This window comes from Parasteatoda tepidariorum, chromosome 8 (genome assembly GCF_043381705.1).
Source record: "Parasteatoda tepidariorum isolate YZ-2023 chromosome 8, CAS_Ptep_4.0, whole genome shotgun sequence".
Lineage (NCBI taxonomy): Eukaryota > Metazoa > Arthropoda > Arachnida > Araneae > Theridiidae > Parasteatoda > Parasteatoda tepidariorum.
Window position 1 is genome coordinate 78,276,508 of NC_092211.1, and position 18,485 is coordinate 78,294,992.

At 31.2% G+C, this 18,485-nt stretch overlaps 1 protein-coding gene across 2 annotated transcripts in view; it reads right to left on the bottom strand.

Annotated features, from left to right (window-relative positions):
- Nucleotides 1-85: 85 nt before the first annotated feature.
- LOC107438166 (B-cell lymphoma/leukemia 11A) overlaps nt 86-18,485 on the bottom strand; it is a 210,719-nt gene continuing 192,319 nt past the window's right edge. For both annotated transcript variants that reach the window (XM_016050376.3, XM_016050377.3), the window contains exon 3: nt 86-3,479. In XM_016050376.3, coding sequence (XP_015905862.1) covers nt 943-3,479 — 2,537 coding nt within the window. In that variant the 3' untranslated portion in view covers nt 86-942. The remainder of the gene's footprint in view (nt 3,480-18,485) is intronic.

An 18,485-nucleotide genomic window follows, 5' to 3' on the forward strand; every position in this document is an offset into this window, starting at 1 on the left:
TTTTTGAGTTAAAAGCACAAAACTATTTTGTTTCAAGCCGAACATATAAAATTTAAGGAAATATTTTTTTCATAAAAGATATTCATTTTTTTTTAGATTCCAAAAAACTGTTTTCTTCAAATTACATCATACAGCATGGCGTTTCATTCAAAATATATTTTACCACAAATGGCTATAGACACAACTGAGATAGATTCGTCGAATAAATATAAAAGAAAAGTGTTTAAAATGTAACCACCTCAAAACACGGTAATATCGGGCATTTAGTATTTAACTACAAAAAATATTTAACAGTTCTTTTTTCAATATTTAAAAATGTTTTTTAGACGAAGAATATAAAAGCATACTGATATGAAATTGTTTGATATGAAACAGAAAAAGAATAAACAAAAGGCAAAGAAGCGCTAAATGAAAAAGTTAAAAAGCCGCTTGGTCCATAGCTTTTGAAAAGAATAAAGCAAGAAAGGAAAATAAGCCCTTGTTAGAGATGTTAGTTTTGTTTCAAACTACAACCTGAATTTTTTATATCAAAACTCTAAAAAGACATTTTTCAAAAACTTTCTATAGCCTATATCTAACGAATCATCAAACTTATTTCATACAACTAAATACTCTTTACTTTTTTAAAGTTGAGTTTCAGTCACACACATAAAAAATGTGGTCATTATGCAACAGTAAGGGAAGGCTTTTTTCTTAAATTTATATTTCTCTTCAAATATTCATAGGAGAGTGTGTGTGATTTAAAATTTAAAACCATCACACTAAGAACACATGCACACATAATTTTTCCAAATTACCAATGTATGGGCTAAAGTTTCAAGGGCCATCAGCCACATAAAAAGAAAATTCCACATCACAGAGAAATTGAAAAATAATATATATTTATATATTTATTTTTGTTCAATAAATTCTTGGAAACACATTAGACGTGAAGTATTTGTTTCATGTCAAGTCTTTTGAGTCTGAGTCTCTGTCCATGTAGGTTACACCGGTTGCATTTTGGTTCACGACACACTTCCTCATGTGTTTTTCCAAAGTACTCGGCACAGAGAACGGCATGTCGCAGAACCGGCATCGGTATACGTCTTTGCCAAGACGCCCATGCGTCTTCATGTGTCGTGTCAACTTTGAACTCTGAGCGCATGCGTAACTGCAAAGTTCACACTTGTACGGTTTTTCGCCAGTGTGTGATCTGCGATGCACGGTGAGGTTACTACAGTTCTTGAACACTTTGCCGCAATATTCACAGGTGTCGTTGCGGCGTTGTTCCTTGGTACTTGCGCCACTCTTAGAGGAATTGACCAGGATACCGGGAATAGGAGTGACGGATGCTCCACCTCCACTGGTACCTGGACGTGGACTCATCGATCTACTGCTCATATTAGTTGGGGTGACTGACTTCAAGGCACTTTCAGAAGAGGAAGATTTGATGTGGCGGGAATATTCCGTATCATATATTTCTCTGCTCGAGGATCCATGCACAGATGGTAACCATAAACCTGCGTATAACGGATCTCTGTCATTGCTATTCCTTATATGATCAGTAAAATCAAGTTTTAAACGTTTAGTCGCTTCAAATGTATTATTATGGTGATGATGATGATAATCGAAGGCACCAAATATACTATGCCCGAAATCCATAGAGTGTGGAGGCAGGGGCATTGATTTGTTACTTCCTCCGTGGCTATTGATGTTGTTATTGCCATCTTCTTTGTTGTTCAGTCGTTCAGGTCCATTCTCGGTGGCAAAATTACGTTTCTGGCTTGATATTTCTGTATCATCTTTCAGTGAATTTTTCAGCGAACTCTCTTCTAAAGCTTTTTGATAAGCTTCGTTGTATTGTTGAATATTGCTTAACCCAATCTTGTCCATTACTTCACTCAAAAGAGAATGTCTTGGTTCAGGCTTAGAATTTTCTTTATCTCGACTATTGCTTCCATTCTCACCATTGCTAACACTTATTGTATTACTACTATTATCGTTATTCGTTGTAATATCAACTGTGGAAGGTTTAGATGTTTTATTTTGTTCAGAAGAAGGAGATTCTCTTGGAATAGGAGTTGAATTCGAAGGCCCTCTCGTACTTAGATCTTCTGCCATCATAATTTCATTGCTATCATCTAGATCTTCTTCGTCATCTAATTCATCTTCCTCTTCTTCATCTTCATCATCTAAATCTTCTTCGTCTTCCTCATTATCGGCTGTCTGACCATCTGATGCATCTTCCTCATCATCGAGGCTTCTCCCAACTTGTCTGTCTCTCTCTTTGCCTGTCTCAGAAGTTGAATCAGGAGTTGATCGAGGTGATTCAAGACTATTATTTTCAGAAGCATTTGTCATTTTCCCGTTACTACCTTGGTGCGTTTTCATGTGCCTTTTCAGTTTGCTAGCTTGACTGCAGGTATGTTTGCAAATTAGACATTTATAAGGTTTTTCGCCTGTATGGGATCGTCTATGCACAGTCAGGCTGCTTTGGAATCTGAAAGCTTTTCCACAGAATTCACATGACCAAGATTTGAGCAACTTAGGGGAGCCATCAGCAGCATCTGTAGCGCCACCACCTTTGCTACTTGTTGAAGAAGCGGAAGATCCCGAATGAGCTTGATTATTATTGTGCTGATGACTTGGAGCAGGAGTGATATTGCCACTGGAAGAATTGTGAAGGTTTAGCGCCGGTTGAGGCGTAGAAGTAGGAGTTGAAGGTTGTGACGAGGAAGACATTGTAGGATGTGTGAAAGGTGGGGTTAATTTTCTAGGGGAGGCTGCCACTGTTGTCGGACTTGTGGCTCCCGCTAGTTGCCTTAGTCTTTGCGAGTAAAAGTCCATTTGTGGCTCAAAGCCTAAGCTCATTGGAGGTGGTCTGTGTCTGGTATCAATACCAAGAGGACCCCTGTCAATAAAAGGATTGTGTGGTTCAAAGTTACCAATGCCTAAGCCCGGTAAAGAAGGAGCAGAATGTGGTGGTGGATGTGGTTGATGATGGTTTAGACGATGGAATTGTTGATTACCATCAGGGTTGTTACTGTTCCCACTTGTGGATGATGATGTGGCTAAAATATCAACTCGGAAGTCTTGACTAGAAGGTCGAGCAAATATATTCGGCGGATTGAGCGATGTAGGAGGAAATTGTCTTTCTCCGAGAGGCATTCTCAAGAGTTGTAAAGCTGGATGATTTTCTAACGATAGTGCTTGTTGAGGTAAAACATTATGATGGTGGGCATTATGATGGTGACTGGGGCCGTTCATGGTTGAACATGGAGGTAACACCGGGGGAAGAGGAATTCCAAGAGAACTACTGCTATTGATGAGGGAAGGTGGTGGACCAGTAGGTTGAACGGAAGATGAAGATGAATTGCGACTGCCATGGTAAGGAGTAACAAGGTAAATCTTCATTCCATGCATGTGTTGGGCATGTTGTACTAGCACCCACGCTGAAGTAAAGGTTTGCTTGCATGTACTGCAGGTGTAGGTACTTGGCTCTAAAAGAGAAGAGTAAGCGATTAGAAAAATTCTGAAAATTCATATTTTCTAATAATTACAACAGAATTGTTTGAAATTCCTTGTATCAAATTTGTATTTTGATCTGTATTTTGTATCAAACTATATATATATATATATATATAAAAAATTGACTCAAATANTATATATATATGTTGTTTTATGCTGTTTTAAAATTAGCACACCTCCAGGTTATTTATGTTGCTAAGCAGAGATTATCACAAATCATGCAAGATAGAAGAAACAACAATTTTATTTGATTTTCTAGGCTTTATATCTCAAAATGAATCGATATGAAGTTAATGGCCGCTATTCAAATGATTCAACCATTGGTTATAGTAACAGTTAGCTAAAACAATAGAATATTGTGGATATTAAAAGAGAAATACCGTGAAATTGCTAAATATAATATTGTATATTATATGTTATTTTTTAACATATAATAAATAGACTATCAAACATTCTATTCTATTAATATAATTCGATTAATATTAACAATGTATATTAATAGAAATTTTCATCTCTTATACTTGTTTCAAAGTTCCTTATTGTAGCATTTTGACTTGCTCAATGAAAATAATTTCAATTCGAGAAGGATGAAATGTGGCTTTAAATTTATATTTTTCGATAATATACCATATTTTACTATAATATAGTAATAGTTTACTATAATATTATATAGTACTATACTATTATATTGTAAAATCTATACTGTAATACACTATATTATAACAATATTATAAATATATATACATAAAAATGATTGGTAAATATATATATATAAAAATGATTGGTAAATATATATATATATATAAAAATGATTGTATATGAAAAGAAATTTACATTTCTTTTACTTGTTTCAAAGTTCTTTATAATAACATTTTGACTAGTTCACTGAAAATAATTTCAATTCAAGAAGGATGAAGCGCGGTTTTCAATTTTCTCTTATTTTGCTCCCATCTCTCTTAATCTAGTTTCATCAGCAAAGTCGTGCATTTACTGGGCTATGGAATAGTGGGAGGCATCAATCAGATTGTAAGTATGAGCTAGAAGCTAGAGAAAGAACGAAGGGGGATAGCTTGTCCTTCTTTACAGAAGCAGCGAGCAACTTTGGATGCAAAAACGCTGGGACGAGTTTGAAAAAAGAGAAGCAGCATGTTGTAGGACCTTGTCCAGTACAGAAGGGGTAGCGCACAGGAAATTAAAATATTCTTCAGATCGCGCAGTGTACATCAATCACTGTCAGGTCGAGTCAGCTCCGTATTTGATCGCAGAAATAGTTTAAACGTACAAAATTGAGCACAGGCGAGCTTTTTATTTTTCAGTTGTTCGCCTCCTAAAAAAAATTTTTTTTGGAAAATTTTTATCGCATTTCAAAAGAACTGTCCAGAGAAAATTATTTTTAAAATTTTCTGGAAGTGTATAACGTTAGCGTAGTAATTGAACCTGAAATAATTTTTTTCTAGATTTTGCAAAAATCGTTGTTATATTATTTAATTTTGAAAATGATCTAAATTAATTAATTGAAAATCAGAATCTTGTTAGGTTTGAAGATGATGTAGTTAATTTTCAGTAGTTCTGAAAAGAAAATACAGCAAATATGACTGATAGATTTAGTGAATTATGACAATTTTGTGAAGTATGTAATTTCAAATTGTGTTTGAATTTGATGAATGTTCTTTCTTAATCGAATAATTTCTTTCATTTTCTGAAGACGAAGAGAATGACCAAAATGAATTAATAATTTAATATGATGCTTATTTAGCACACATTAGAAAATGTTTTACAGAAAAAGAAAATGAATTTTGTAATTTATACTTTTGTGAGTAAATTTTATTCTTGTGAATTTATAAGTAATCATATGAATTATTTTATAGTAAAATAATTTTTTCCATTATTTCACCCAGATAATTAATAAATTTATGATATTTTTTAGATTTTCTTTCACATTTTAGATTCCCAGATAAAAATTTTATGTCGGGGAGGTTTTTCTGTGGTTAGAAATAGTACGCATTTATTAGTTTAACTGTAAGGATACACTGTAAAAAATTTCAAATCAAATTACGGTATTAAGTATCGGGGCTTTGGGTGCATCATCCGTAAAACTAAATAGTTTTAAGGTGAAATTCATTTTTACCGTAAAATATTATCCGTAATTTTTTCAGCAATATTTATTTAATTAGAGCGATTCAGTACTTTTACTGTAATAATTACTGCATATCATATTTTTTGTTCCACAACATGTTCCGGTAAAATTGGATTTTACAGTAAAATGGAAACTTGGTGATGTTACTTTTACCGTAATTGGATTCGGAATTTTTTACAGTGTAGGTCACACGTTTAAAGTCTGTGATGAAATACATATCTTGATGCAAGTTTATTGGAAATAGATGTTCTCTTTTCTTTTGCGAATCAATAAACTCTAGATTATCTTGGTTTAAAAATCTTTTTAAGAATCTTGAAGAAGAATCTTAGAATCTTTCTTGGATGAAGAATCTTGTTTTAGCAATTTCTTATGCAATTGCATTATTTTATGCCTAGCCTTCCTTCATATTACATGTATGGCAAAAAGTAGTTAGTAATAGTTTCTTTGGAAGCAATAGAATTACTATGACCCTCTTTCAACCATGATTGAAGAAATAACTTAATTTATTGTATTGATTTATAATAAAGAATTTGGTTCAATCTCATTAAGATGAATTCAATAATGAATTCAGCAAATTTATTAACTAATTAAGTGCAATAATTAGAGCATTCGTTATATGCTTTTCAATCTTAATTCTTGTAAATTAGGTAAGATAATCTAGCTCAGTGGTTCCAAAATGGTCCTAAGCCATAGGGTTCCGTGGAAGGGTAAAAGGGGTTCCGATAGTTAAGACTTTTTCTACATCACAGCGAATTTTTGAAATTTTATTTACATTTAAATCTAAATAATAATCTATTAGTTATTTAATATTTCGGTTGTTTTATGAAATTATTTAAAGTAAAATGGCAATGAAAAAAGGGCAAAATTTTTTGTTTAACATATATGACTTTTCGGACAACAATATCTTGAATGTATTATAAAAAGGAAACGGCATTCATTAAAAATTGCATTGATATTTCCTATCGTGCTTCTTAAGTCAAAATAAGATGACTAAATTCGTTAACGAAATGTTTTCTTGGTAACCATTTTCAACGTTTATAACAGTTTTTTTTTAGCTTTTGTTTTAAAAAAAAATCAAAATATGGATTATTTGTTTCCTTTTCGCTTATGTACATGCCCCAAAAACTAATTTAAAACTGTTGGTATAAAACCTAATTTAAGATTATTAATGAAAAAAAAAAAAACGATGAAAAAAATTCTTTCCGTTTTTTAAACATTTTCAAAACAAAGTAGTCTTTTATTGGTTAATACGCTCACAATTGTTTATACATATTTTAATATTTATAAGTAAGAGGTTCCACCAAAATAAGTTCTATCACTTAGGGTTCCACAGCTTAAAAAATTAGAAAATCGCTGATGTAGCTTATTGCACTAAGAAATATAATATTAATACCAATTAATACAGTCAACTTATAACTCAAATACGTCATTGTTTATGGTTAATTTTAATGCCGTGAAAAAGTTGAGTCATTTGCAGTTTGCTAAAAACAACCCAAGTGTTCTCCATCTGTCCTTCAGAATTGTGGGCAGATCCATTTTGAGCTCTCGTCCCAGTCGCTGTTTATTTTTCATTATACGGGCACCCTCTTCTTTTGCATTAAACAGCTGCAGATCCATCGTAGAAGAGACAGTGATATGCTGGACAACAAATTGTCACACTTCACAACCAAAGGCAAAAGATTTTTCTTCCGGGGCTGTTTTATTGGGGATCGTTTAAATATTGATTGATGGGTCCGTTACCATTATCGGTATTACCATTTCTCGCTGAAGTGAACAAAAAATTAGAGTTTAAATACTAATTATTTAACGCTTTATGCTAAATAATTTTAGCCTTCATTTATTTGGGCAAACAATTTGTTTTCTCCAATTAAAATTACTTGTGGAGAAACAGCGCGAAAATCATATCTTGGCATCAGGTGACATGTATTTTTAAATTTTAATTATTATTATCTTATTTGATTTTACTTGAAAAATAAGGAGGAGAAAAAATAAAAATAATTGTTAATTAATTTAATAAATACAATCAGATTCATAAGCTACTTTTGAATTAAAAACACGTTAATTAATGTGAATAATATAATTGTGCATAATAATGTAAAAATCATAATCATAATGCGAAGTGTAGAAAGCATAAAAAGCATAATTATGAAAATCAATTTTTTTTAAAAACAAAAATATGCCATTACATTAGCCTTTTAAATTTAAAATAAAAATAAAAAATGATAGTTTAGAAGGCAAATAAATTAAACTTAAGATTTAACCATATCGCTACTCTCAATCAGTGAAAGCATGAATTTATATGATCTCCCTATTAAATATATTTGACATAAATTTGTTTTATAAATTTTAGATGCACGCACTTAAATATAGCAAAATGCATGTTTGTAAGGTTCATATTAAATTGCAATTAGCACTATATCGCTTATATCTTTTTTCAATTTTTTTTAATAATTTCTTTTTTAGTTGAAAGAAGAACGCGAAAATTCTTTTTCGAATAAAAAAATGTGCTAAATGTGCTAAAAAAATGTAAAAAACTAAACTTTAAACTCCGTTACTGATATTTAAAAACTGAAACAATTTTTACTGAATCTCTTACAGATGGAAATAAATTCAAAACATATCGCAGTTAACATTTGATATTTAATAATTTTTATAGGTGTTTTTTGTGTTCTGAACCCTAGAATTGCTTTTTTTATTATTATTCTAAAGGTTATCGGAAAAGCGTATCTCAAAATAGAAATAGAGTGTTTGACACAGTATATCGGCTTTCGTCTCTGGCTCCACTAAGCTCTTTATTCTTCTTCTATTATTCTACATTTGAAGCAAATATTTATAATTTATAAAACTTTATATCAACTCAAACACGTTCAAAATGAGTTGAATGAAGCAATTATTATCAACCTCATTGAACTTCAAATTGATGTTCCTCAAAACGTTCAAACTGATGTTCATATTTTTTAAATATCTAATAATCACCTTGATATTAGTTTAAGCCATAATGGAATCTTTTATCCTATTTTAATGTTTAGAAATTATTAATACTTGCTAAAGAAATATGCTATTCTACGAAGAATGAAATTTTAATATTTTTTGATACTTTTTTATATTTTGCTTAAAATTAAGTATATTGAATCAAAAGCAAGATCTGAATAATATTTATAAATTCCAAAAGCATTTCATGACTTATAGGAAAATAAATAAATAAGCCATTGTAATTCCTTTCCTTATAGTAGTACAAATATATAAATAGTAATTGCAATTACTTTTCTCTTTAACAGTCTTAAACTCAGTACAAAGTAAAAAAAAAAAAAAACTGTGAATACAATTTGGAGAAGCCCCATACATAACAAATCAGCACCCTAAAGGTGCAGGAACAAATATCCATTGCGTTAGGCATTTCTTTCCAATGATGCATGAACTTCAAGGTGCAGTACCATGTCCTTTTCGCATTTCAGACACCCCCGCCACCAATGTGGGCCATAGGTGATATATGGACAAAGTGATGGATAGAATGGTCGGGGCAGTTGCCCCCTCCTCTTCTCTATGCAGATTAATGATTTTGCCTTTTTGGCATTTGAATATAAAAAACACAAAGATTGGACAGCAGATGCTGTGGTTCTGGAGGATGGTTTGAATAGAGTGGGTAAGGAGATGTTGATGTTTTGGTGATGGATCTCTGTGATGATCAGACCGTTACAAATATCAATTGTTGGTCATGTCATACAAATGAGATGTTTAGAACCCTCTCCCGTGTTTATTAGTAGATTTGAAAATGTTGATTTGTTTATAAAAATCATTTTAGTGCAAATAAGTAAGCGAATGGTCAATTTTATAATGTACCGTAATTAGTAAGGCATTAACAATGCAAATTTGATTTTGATATATTTTTAATTTCCTTTAGTTATTAATGCGTAAATAAATTTCTTCTTAAGCACTTGCGGAAGAAATTCAGAATTTTTATTGGAGGGGTATATTACATGATTAACACAGATTTAATCATTCTTCAAACATTTTTTTGAAGTTATGCCTTTTCTGCTGAAGGTTTATGCTATTCTTTATGCAACGGTCGTTCCTTCAAATGATAAAAATAATTACTATTCTTAACATAGGGGTTATAACAATATTTTGTGCAGCGTAGAACTCATTATACTGCATGGAATGTTTTGTAGAAATAAAAAAGAAATTGAGTCGCATGCAATCTTGTATTAAATTTAAATATACTTCAAATTTGTTGCACAAGATGTAAAATGAATTATGCTTGTGTTTGTGTTTGATTTTGTAGTGAAATTTTACAGCAATTCGGGTCAAACTGAGTAATTTTTATAAAATTAATACAGCATCTAGTATGTTGCAAAGTGGTCTTATGTTTTTTAAGAAAAAAGATAATTAACATCTGAGTGACACAATTTCATTATGGAGGAACTCATAACATGACTATAGTAAATCATAGCTCTTTTGTACATTCTCATATAAATCGATTCGGAAGTGGAATAAAAAAATTGACTCTTAGAGCCTTTTAGGCTCTAAGAGTCAAGCGAAAACTTTAATGGGTCGAAATATATTTCAATTCAATTTGAACTCTAATAACGTGTAATCTAGTTTAAGAAGGATAAAACCTGCACTGTAAATTAAGAGAGTCATTGTGGCTCAGGGGATAGAGCATTGGCCTTTCAATGAGGTGAACTGGATTCGAATCCCAGTGATAGCTGGTCGATACAAATTCCGCACCCGGCTCGCACTGCCCACAGTGCTGACGCGAAATATCCTCATATGTAGACGGATTATGGGCTAAAGTCCCCTTGCCGTTAGAATAATCATAGGAGGTTTTCGTGGTTTTCCTCACGATGTAACGCAAATGCGGGTTGCTTCCATCAAAAGGTCCTCCACGAATTAAAATTTCTCCCAATACTTAAGCCAGGAGATCTCTTGTCTTCCAAATAGCTCTCAAAGTTACAAGAATACGGAGTTGAACATTAGTAGTCTTAAACCCAAAAATTGGGTCTGCTGTTCAACGACGGTTATAAAATGAAATGAGACGTAGATTTCGAAAATTGAAGCGAATTCGAGCAACATTATGACTCAATATTATGCTCACTATTGTTATTCTTATGCGAAACTATTTTTAAGTGTGTATATAAAATACGAAATTACAAATTTGTGTTACGCATAACTTACTATTGTACATTTTAAAGGACAGGATAATATTTCTCACAACTCTTCAAGAATCTAACGCTGAACAAATTTGACAAGGGTGTGGAAGTATGGAAATAAAGATGTTCTTGAAAACTGTCCTACATAGCTACTGAAGCCGGACAAATGACCGACAGATTATTATATTCTCGTGACATTTGTCTGAGTGACCGGACATTCGGACTTTAAAAAGGCAGGAAGATGTCCAGAACGGACATCAAAGGGTGATCAGCCGTCTGTGAATGAAGGGTTGACAAAGGAGTGCCTTTTCTTCGATCGTTACTTGTGTGGCTCTCTTCTCCCTCTTTATATCGTTATCGTTATTTTCATGCAGTCTTTTCTGTGATTTTGGAATAAATTTCAGACATAAACTGAAAATAACGGGCGTTGACCTTATTTAAGTACGTTGTTTTGCTACTCAAATTTGCCATTGGCGCAAAATGGAAGTGTGAACAGTTTTAACACTAGAAAGAATGAAACTTAGTATATACCTATATTGCCCAAAAGCAGTCAAAATGACTGGATTGTAAAAGAATAAATAATGTGTAAAGAAATTTGTTTAAAATTAATTTTCAATACTTTTTACATTATTTACAGTTATATGACAAGTTATTAGTAAATGTTAACAATAAAAAAATTAAATATTTTGCAAAATTCTAAGAAATTGTGTCATTATATACATCATTGTTTTTCTAATTGAAATTAAAAGCAATCGAAATGACTTCCTTAAGCAATTTAGTGTTAAGAAAAATACATGGATAAAAAAACGTATTGTCATAACTATGGTAAAATTTACCATGTTTCTGGCTTTTTGGAAATACCGCTCCATAATTTTTATCAAGGTGCCTTAATAATGATTTTGGTAAAATTAACAATTAAGTATGGTTTTATAATATGAGATGAAATTTGGCAAATTTATGATGATACCTTAGAACATGGCATAATTTTTTTCTTCTTTCAGTTTTGTACTTTTTAATAAATGTGTGGTAATAAGAAGAATTATTTTAAGACTAGAATTTCTGGAACCGTTACCATATAGACTGAAAAATTCTCAAATATATGGTTTAAATACCGTATATTTTGGTTTTAATTACCAGAAAAAAAATTTTTTTTGGTAATTAAAACCAAAATAAAATATCTTTTTTTTTTACTAAAAATATCTTTATACAATTCCGTAATTTTACATGATATTTAAATGGTCTACAACAAATACTTAGCTATTTATTCACTTGATTTTTAAAACATAATTTTGTTTTAAAAATATCTGAGAGATTTTTTTCTTTCAAGTCACTACATGTTTTAAAAATATTTTACCGAGTCAATATTTTTATGATATTGGTGGTCGACATTTTAAAAGTAAATTGTGGGTGGAGGCAATTTCTAAGAGTTATTTTGGAATGTTTGTTTTTACTTCATCCCTTAAATTATCTATTTGTGGATTTGCTTATGCGTATTTTGTTGAGACAGAAGAATTATTATTCTAGCCTATTAAATTACTTTTGCTTAAACATATTGTTATTTATTTACTTTTCATAAAAAAATCATTTATTGATTTTTATACAATAGAGAATTTTCACTGAGATGTCCAAAACAAGTTGCTTGAAATCAATATATTTGTCCAAAATAAGTTAAAAATATAAGTACAAAATATGAATACATAAAATTAGTTTTATTCATATTCATAAAATGAAATTCCTTAAAATTATAATTTCTGATTGCCCATTCCCCGTGGAACCACCATGCATAGTTTTAAATTATGTTATGGTTCTATATTGTTTCAAGAAATATTATCTATATTTCATCATGTATGGTTTTAAGTATTAGTTACGAGAAATATCTTTCCAATTTTTTCAATTATTGTAATGCCCGTAACATATACTTTTAAAATACATATAAGTGTAGAATAGTTTTTTAATACCATGCGATAATTTAGATGTAATTTGTAATTTATATACGATGTAATAATAAGATGAATGGATACATATCCTATTTTCGCGGAATAATTTTGCCGAAAGAATCCTGTCCCGCAGTGGACTGATCGTTAAGACACGGTTCCCAGCAGATCACTGAAGTCAAGCATCACTGGCTGCGGTCAGTGTGCGGGTGGGTGACCACTTGGATCAGCCATCATAGGGAGCGAGGGTGTGCGGTATTGGTCTTCGTTAAACTGTTCTACCGTAAAGTGCTCGACTTCGCGTGCAGGTCGTCGGGCTACCGAAGCGGGGGTGCCATCCCCTCCGCAGAGGATCAAAATTGTGATGGCATGTCGTCGGATCATCCTCAGGGATGTTTCCCAGACCGTCACCAATGAACAACAACAACGGCCGAAAGAATCCTTTAAAAAATAAAATTTCCTTTCAAAGATTACAAACTAATCAAAAATGTTAAACTACTTGCTTCTAAACGTTTCCTTATTTTTAGAAACCACTTCGCTTGAAACAAGACAGGAAGTATATCAATTCACTTAAAATGTATTATCAACGGACGTGACATTTTACTAAAATAATCATTTGCGATGTTAGAAAAGGTTCAAAGGCAAAATAATTTCAATTTTGCTAAGAGAATAACGCTTCTTTGATTTTTAGCTTCTCTCTGAGCCTTGTTCGACCATAAAATAATTTTTATTTACCATATTTTTATAGATACAAAAAGTATTTTGAAAAACAAATAGTCATGACTTACTCTGTCTTTTGTACATCAAATCAACAAATAATATTTAAGCTTTCTCATGAAATTAGAAATCAGCAATGTTTAGATTCACTTAAAAAGATTAATTTAATCTTGATTTAGACTGAAACTTCAAGTCAGTCATTTCAATTCGTTGCTTCAAAACAAACTTTCCATAGCCTTTAAGTCTCCCATATTCCATCTCAATTTAAAATTTATGCGTACAAACCCAATAGGAGATGTAATCCTTAAGGTATTTAGCATTCGATACGCTTTTTAATTGAATTATCACTTCATTTAATTAGTACTAAATTTAGTTTGAAGCTGACGTTCAAAGTACTTCAAAGTTACGTCTCACACTTTATTTTACTTAGGGAAATCAAATTAAAAAATTCCCAACAGAACTGAAAATTAAATTCTTATTTAACTGGCACCGTGTTTCACTTATGGAGAATGCTTTAATCTCCGATTCAAGTGATATGATGACAAAATTGATTTCGAATCCATCCCAAACACTTAACTATTTCAAACAATTTCATTGCCAAGAAGATTCTGAGGGGGAAAAAAACAACCAAAAACAATTAAACTCTTGTCTCGAATTGTATTTAATTTAAGAAATGTTTTAGAAAAGTTAATCAAACCATTAAATCTAGCTCTCAAGTTCGTCAAAGCATAGAATTTTTTTTTTGAAATCGGAGACATGTTTGATCAAAAGGATGCGAAAACTAAATATCTCTTTCAAAACATCCAATCCGGATGAATACTAATTTGAATGAAATACATTTGTACACAGTTAGACCAGGCTCCAAACGTCAACTTAACATTTTGATTTTGAGAAGGCAGAAACCAACTTCACAGGTAAGAAAAATGCAGAAGATTCAAAATCGTTTTAAAAGCTTCTTAAGATTAAAGAGAATTTACTTCGATAATTGTCAAAGGATTGGAGACTAGATTAAATCACAGCCTTTATTTATTTTTTTCTTCTCCATCTTGTCCCCTTCTAATTCCCATTCTCTTCCTATGCTAACAATACCGGCGAAACTAATTTCGCTTATTTAATGAAATTCACCCGAAAGCCTTTTCCTCAGCTAATTAAGTTTTCTCGTTTGGCTTATGATAAAACACGATTGAACGTTAATTAATAAAAATTCGAAGTACTTAATTATTTTTCACTAGAAGCTTCTTCTGTTTAAGGAAAAGCAACAGCAACTGGAAAAGAAAGACAAACCCGATAGATGGCGCTGATGATGTCCCGTTTTGCAATGTTGCCTACAGTGTTCGCTTCACTGTCAAGTCAAAGAAGGCTGGAAATGTTTTTAGTTTTGCTATTGCTCGAATACGTAATTAATTTTTCCAGCAGTTTGATACGTTCTAGAACAACAGGTAAATAATAATAACACAAAACGAAATGGAGAAAAAAAGAATTGCGAATTATTTCATTTATTGTCTCCTATGCTTTAATTTTCGGGAGGCGTTGAAATTTTCTGTGTTTCGCGAAGAAAAGATTGTGCATTTCGCGTGAAAAGACGCAGAAAATAATGAATTCTTTATCTTCTTGAACTGAATAGGAAACAGAGATATTAAACACAGTTCTTTCATAGCATATTAAATATTCTATTTCTTTCTTTCTTAATATTCAAGACGAGAAAGAGCGAATTGAGTTTTAATTCTTTAGGTATATCATGTCAAATACAGAAGTAAAAAAAATAGTGATTTAACAGAAAAAATATACAATACATTTCTACAAATTACATGCAACACATGCAAAAAGGAAACGGCATACATCTTTGATTGCATAAATGCTGCTCTTTCCAAAATTGCCTATAACCCTTTTTCTTAATTTGACTGTCGTTCTAATTACAATGGAATAAAAAAGAAATCTCATCCAATTTATAGTATCATAATTGGGGCGGATTGCTTCAGAAGCTATAGTGTCCAGAAATGGACACTGTTTTTTGCGATTCGTATTCTCGTTATCATTGGTGGTTTTTATGTATTATTCTCCCTACTCGTAGCATTCTCAACCGGATGGACATTAACCTGGGGTGACTATCATAACTATTAATCGAAGGACTCTAATCAGATGTTGGTTAAAATCATACTGTGTTGGGTAAAATGAGGAATAGTTTCATTGTTATCTTTGAATGTCTGTTAATATCATGGAAAAAGTTTCTGACAAAAAAAGGTTTGGCCGGACACTTAACTTTATACTTCGTTTTTTCCTCTGAAATGGTTTCATATTTAAAGGAATTCTGAGGCAATTGTTTCTTGCCTTAAACTTATTTCAAAGACAATCTATTTATCGGCAGCAATAAATGAAATGGAATTAAAGTCTTCATAGATTTTAGTGTGGTAAAATTGGAAATCATGGTCATGGTTATATTTTTCATACAACTGAACCAAAAGCTAGTCATATTGATTACGCTATGTATTTGCAGTTATCTCAAAACTCCTTTTCGTTGTAAAAGGCATATCACATTAAGTTGTGAAATTGAAACCAAAAGGTAGTCATAGTGGTTAAGGCTTTTTCAGATATCTCAAAACTCATTTTCATGGTAAGAGATTTATCGCAATTAGCTGTGAAATTGAAACCAAAAGGTAGTCATAGTGGTTAAACTTTTGCAGATATCCCAAAACTCATTTTCATGCTAAGTGATTTTTCGCATTCAGTTGTGAAATTGAAACCAAAGGTAGTCATGATGATTAATGCTTCTACAGTTATTTCAAAACTCCTTTTCAGTTAAGATCACTTTTTACTGTGCAAACTGAACCAGAAGCTAGTTTTATTGACAAAGTAATGTTAGTGTTGTAATTTCAAAAATCATTTTCAGAGTTTTATTTGTTACAAAAACCATTTGTTACAAAAAAAGTCAAGTATTGGCTTACTAATTTGGTTTTCGGTTCATATAAAAAACGGTTTTGATGAGTATATGAACAAATAAAAACTTAAATTTGTTATCGGATGAAATTTATTTGAGTGTTTGTTTTAAACACGAAATAGAATTTTTATTAAAAATTTTTGACGCAATTTTTTTTTTAAATCAGCGTTTTCCTAAAATAAAAGAACTAAGTCCTTTGCCTTCTTGAACCAACACGCTTCCGTACTTAATATAATTCTTCGTGTTAATAGCTAAATGCACAGTAAAATAATACGAATAAAAATCAATAAATTTGTAATTAAATGGTTTTTAAAACTTAAAATTATTCAGTAGAACTTAATTTTTATAGAAAGCAAATCTGAAGTATTTCAGATACTTTAACTTTAAAGCCAAATCCTTTAAAATCGCTTTTAAAAGTTCGAATAAATGCCAATATGTAGCCTAATAGACTGATTCAAGTTAAATTTGAAGTATAATCGATACAAACACTTGAGTCAGAGACAGTTTTTCCAATTTTCAAAAATAAAATGTGAAAGTGTCATTTGAGAGTGTTTAGTTACAAGGGGGATCACTCTGCATCAGGATAAAGGAATAGGTAATTAATGACATTTCATTCATGGATGATTGAAATTATTTTTTCATAACTTTTTAAACTACATAATACACTGATATGGCGTGAAATTAATTAATACATATTTCCATTGTAACAGCAAGAAAAAATGTTTATATTTAAACCTCATAACACATTCATTTTGCATGTCAAGTGCAAATTAAAGCGAAAATAAGTTGATTTGATTAAAAAAATATTACGTATTTTATAAATGTTATTTTAAGTTCCATTCAGAAATAGCTAAAACAATAAATATGATAATAATAAGTATAATAACAATGAGTATGATAATAAATATGAGAACAAAAAAATTAATAATAATAATTAAAAAAAATAACATTAATAATGCTTAAACAGTTTGCAAAGCAAGCAAAATTTAATGCATATATTCATTTAAAATTATTTTTGATATTTTCTAAAATTGTCACCTGCTGGTATTATTTTGGTTATTGGGATAACTTTGACTATTTTCTAAAAACAAATTTGGGCTTCAAAAAACAGTTACTCATTAGTTTTTGAATAACAGTAAAACTCGGAACTTTTTGTAATTATTTAAGGCAGAAGTATTTCTATTTCGTGACAGTTCAGTTCTTAATAGGTATTAAGAAAAAAAACACTAAACGATGCAAACAAAACAATTGATTCCGTTTTAAATTAACTAAAAGATTTAACTATTAGACAAACTATTTTTTATTACATTGAAATACTTGCTCAATAATTACTAAAAAAATTATAATGGATATTTAAAACTTTATAAAACTGCAGTTATTGTTGCAATGTTAACGTTTGATTATTTATGTTCTCATAAAAGAGACTAGTTCGTAAAAAAACTCGAAGCTCATAATTCTATTTCGTAATGTATTATTTTAAAGTGAGCTTTGAAGAAAAGAACTTAACAACTACCCATCACCGCCTACCCCTCAAAATCCCATACCAAACCCATATCTCAGGTTTGTGTTTTGAGCTCGCATTAGGACTTAAGCAATGGCGAGAAGTATATATAAGAGTTAGGCTTTCACTTAATGCTCTCAAAAATAAAAAATAAAATAACAGCAAAATAGGTACGGGAAGAAATAAAACGGGAAACGATGTTTAAAATTGGAAAAGCCCGTTACAAATGCCGCAGCTGTCTTGTATTTTTTTTTATATAAACTAAGAAAAAAAAATGTTTAGAACCGGCTGGAGTGGACAAAACTGAAAAACTTTTTTTTTCTATATATCTGTCCATTTTTTTGTTGAACTTTTAGAATTTTTATTTTGTATCATCATTCCTTTTTCTGGACAAGGGGGGTAGGGAGAAAAAAAAATCTTGAAAAGCAGTCTTTGGAAACACCGAAAATCAATACATCATTGAAATTTTAAACACTTGTTAAATGGACATTTCTGTTGTCGGAAAAACTTGGGAGTACTTCCACAATGGGAGAGAGGAAATAGTGGGGGGGGGAGGAGGAAATAAGGGACTGTTGAAAAGGGGGGGGGGGGAGGGAGACTTAAG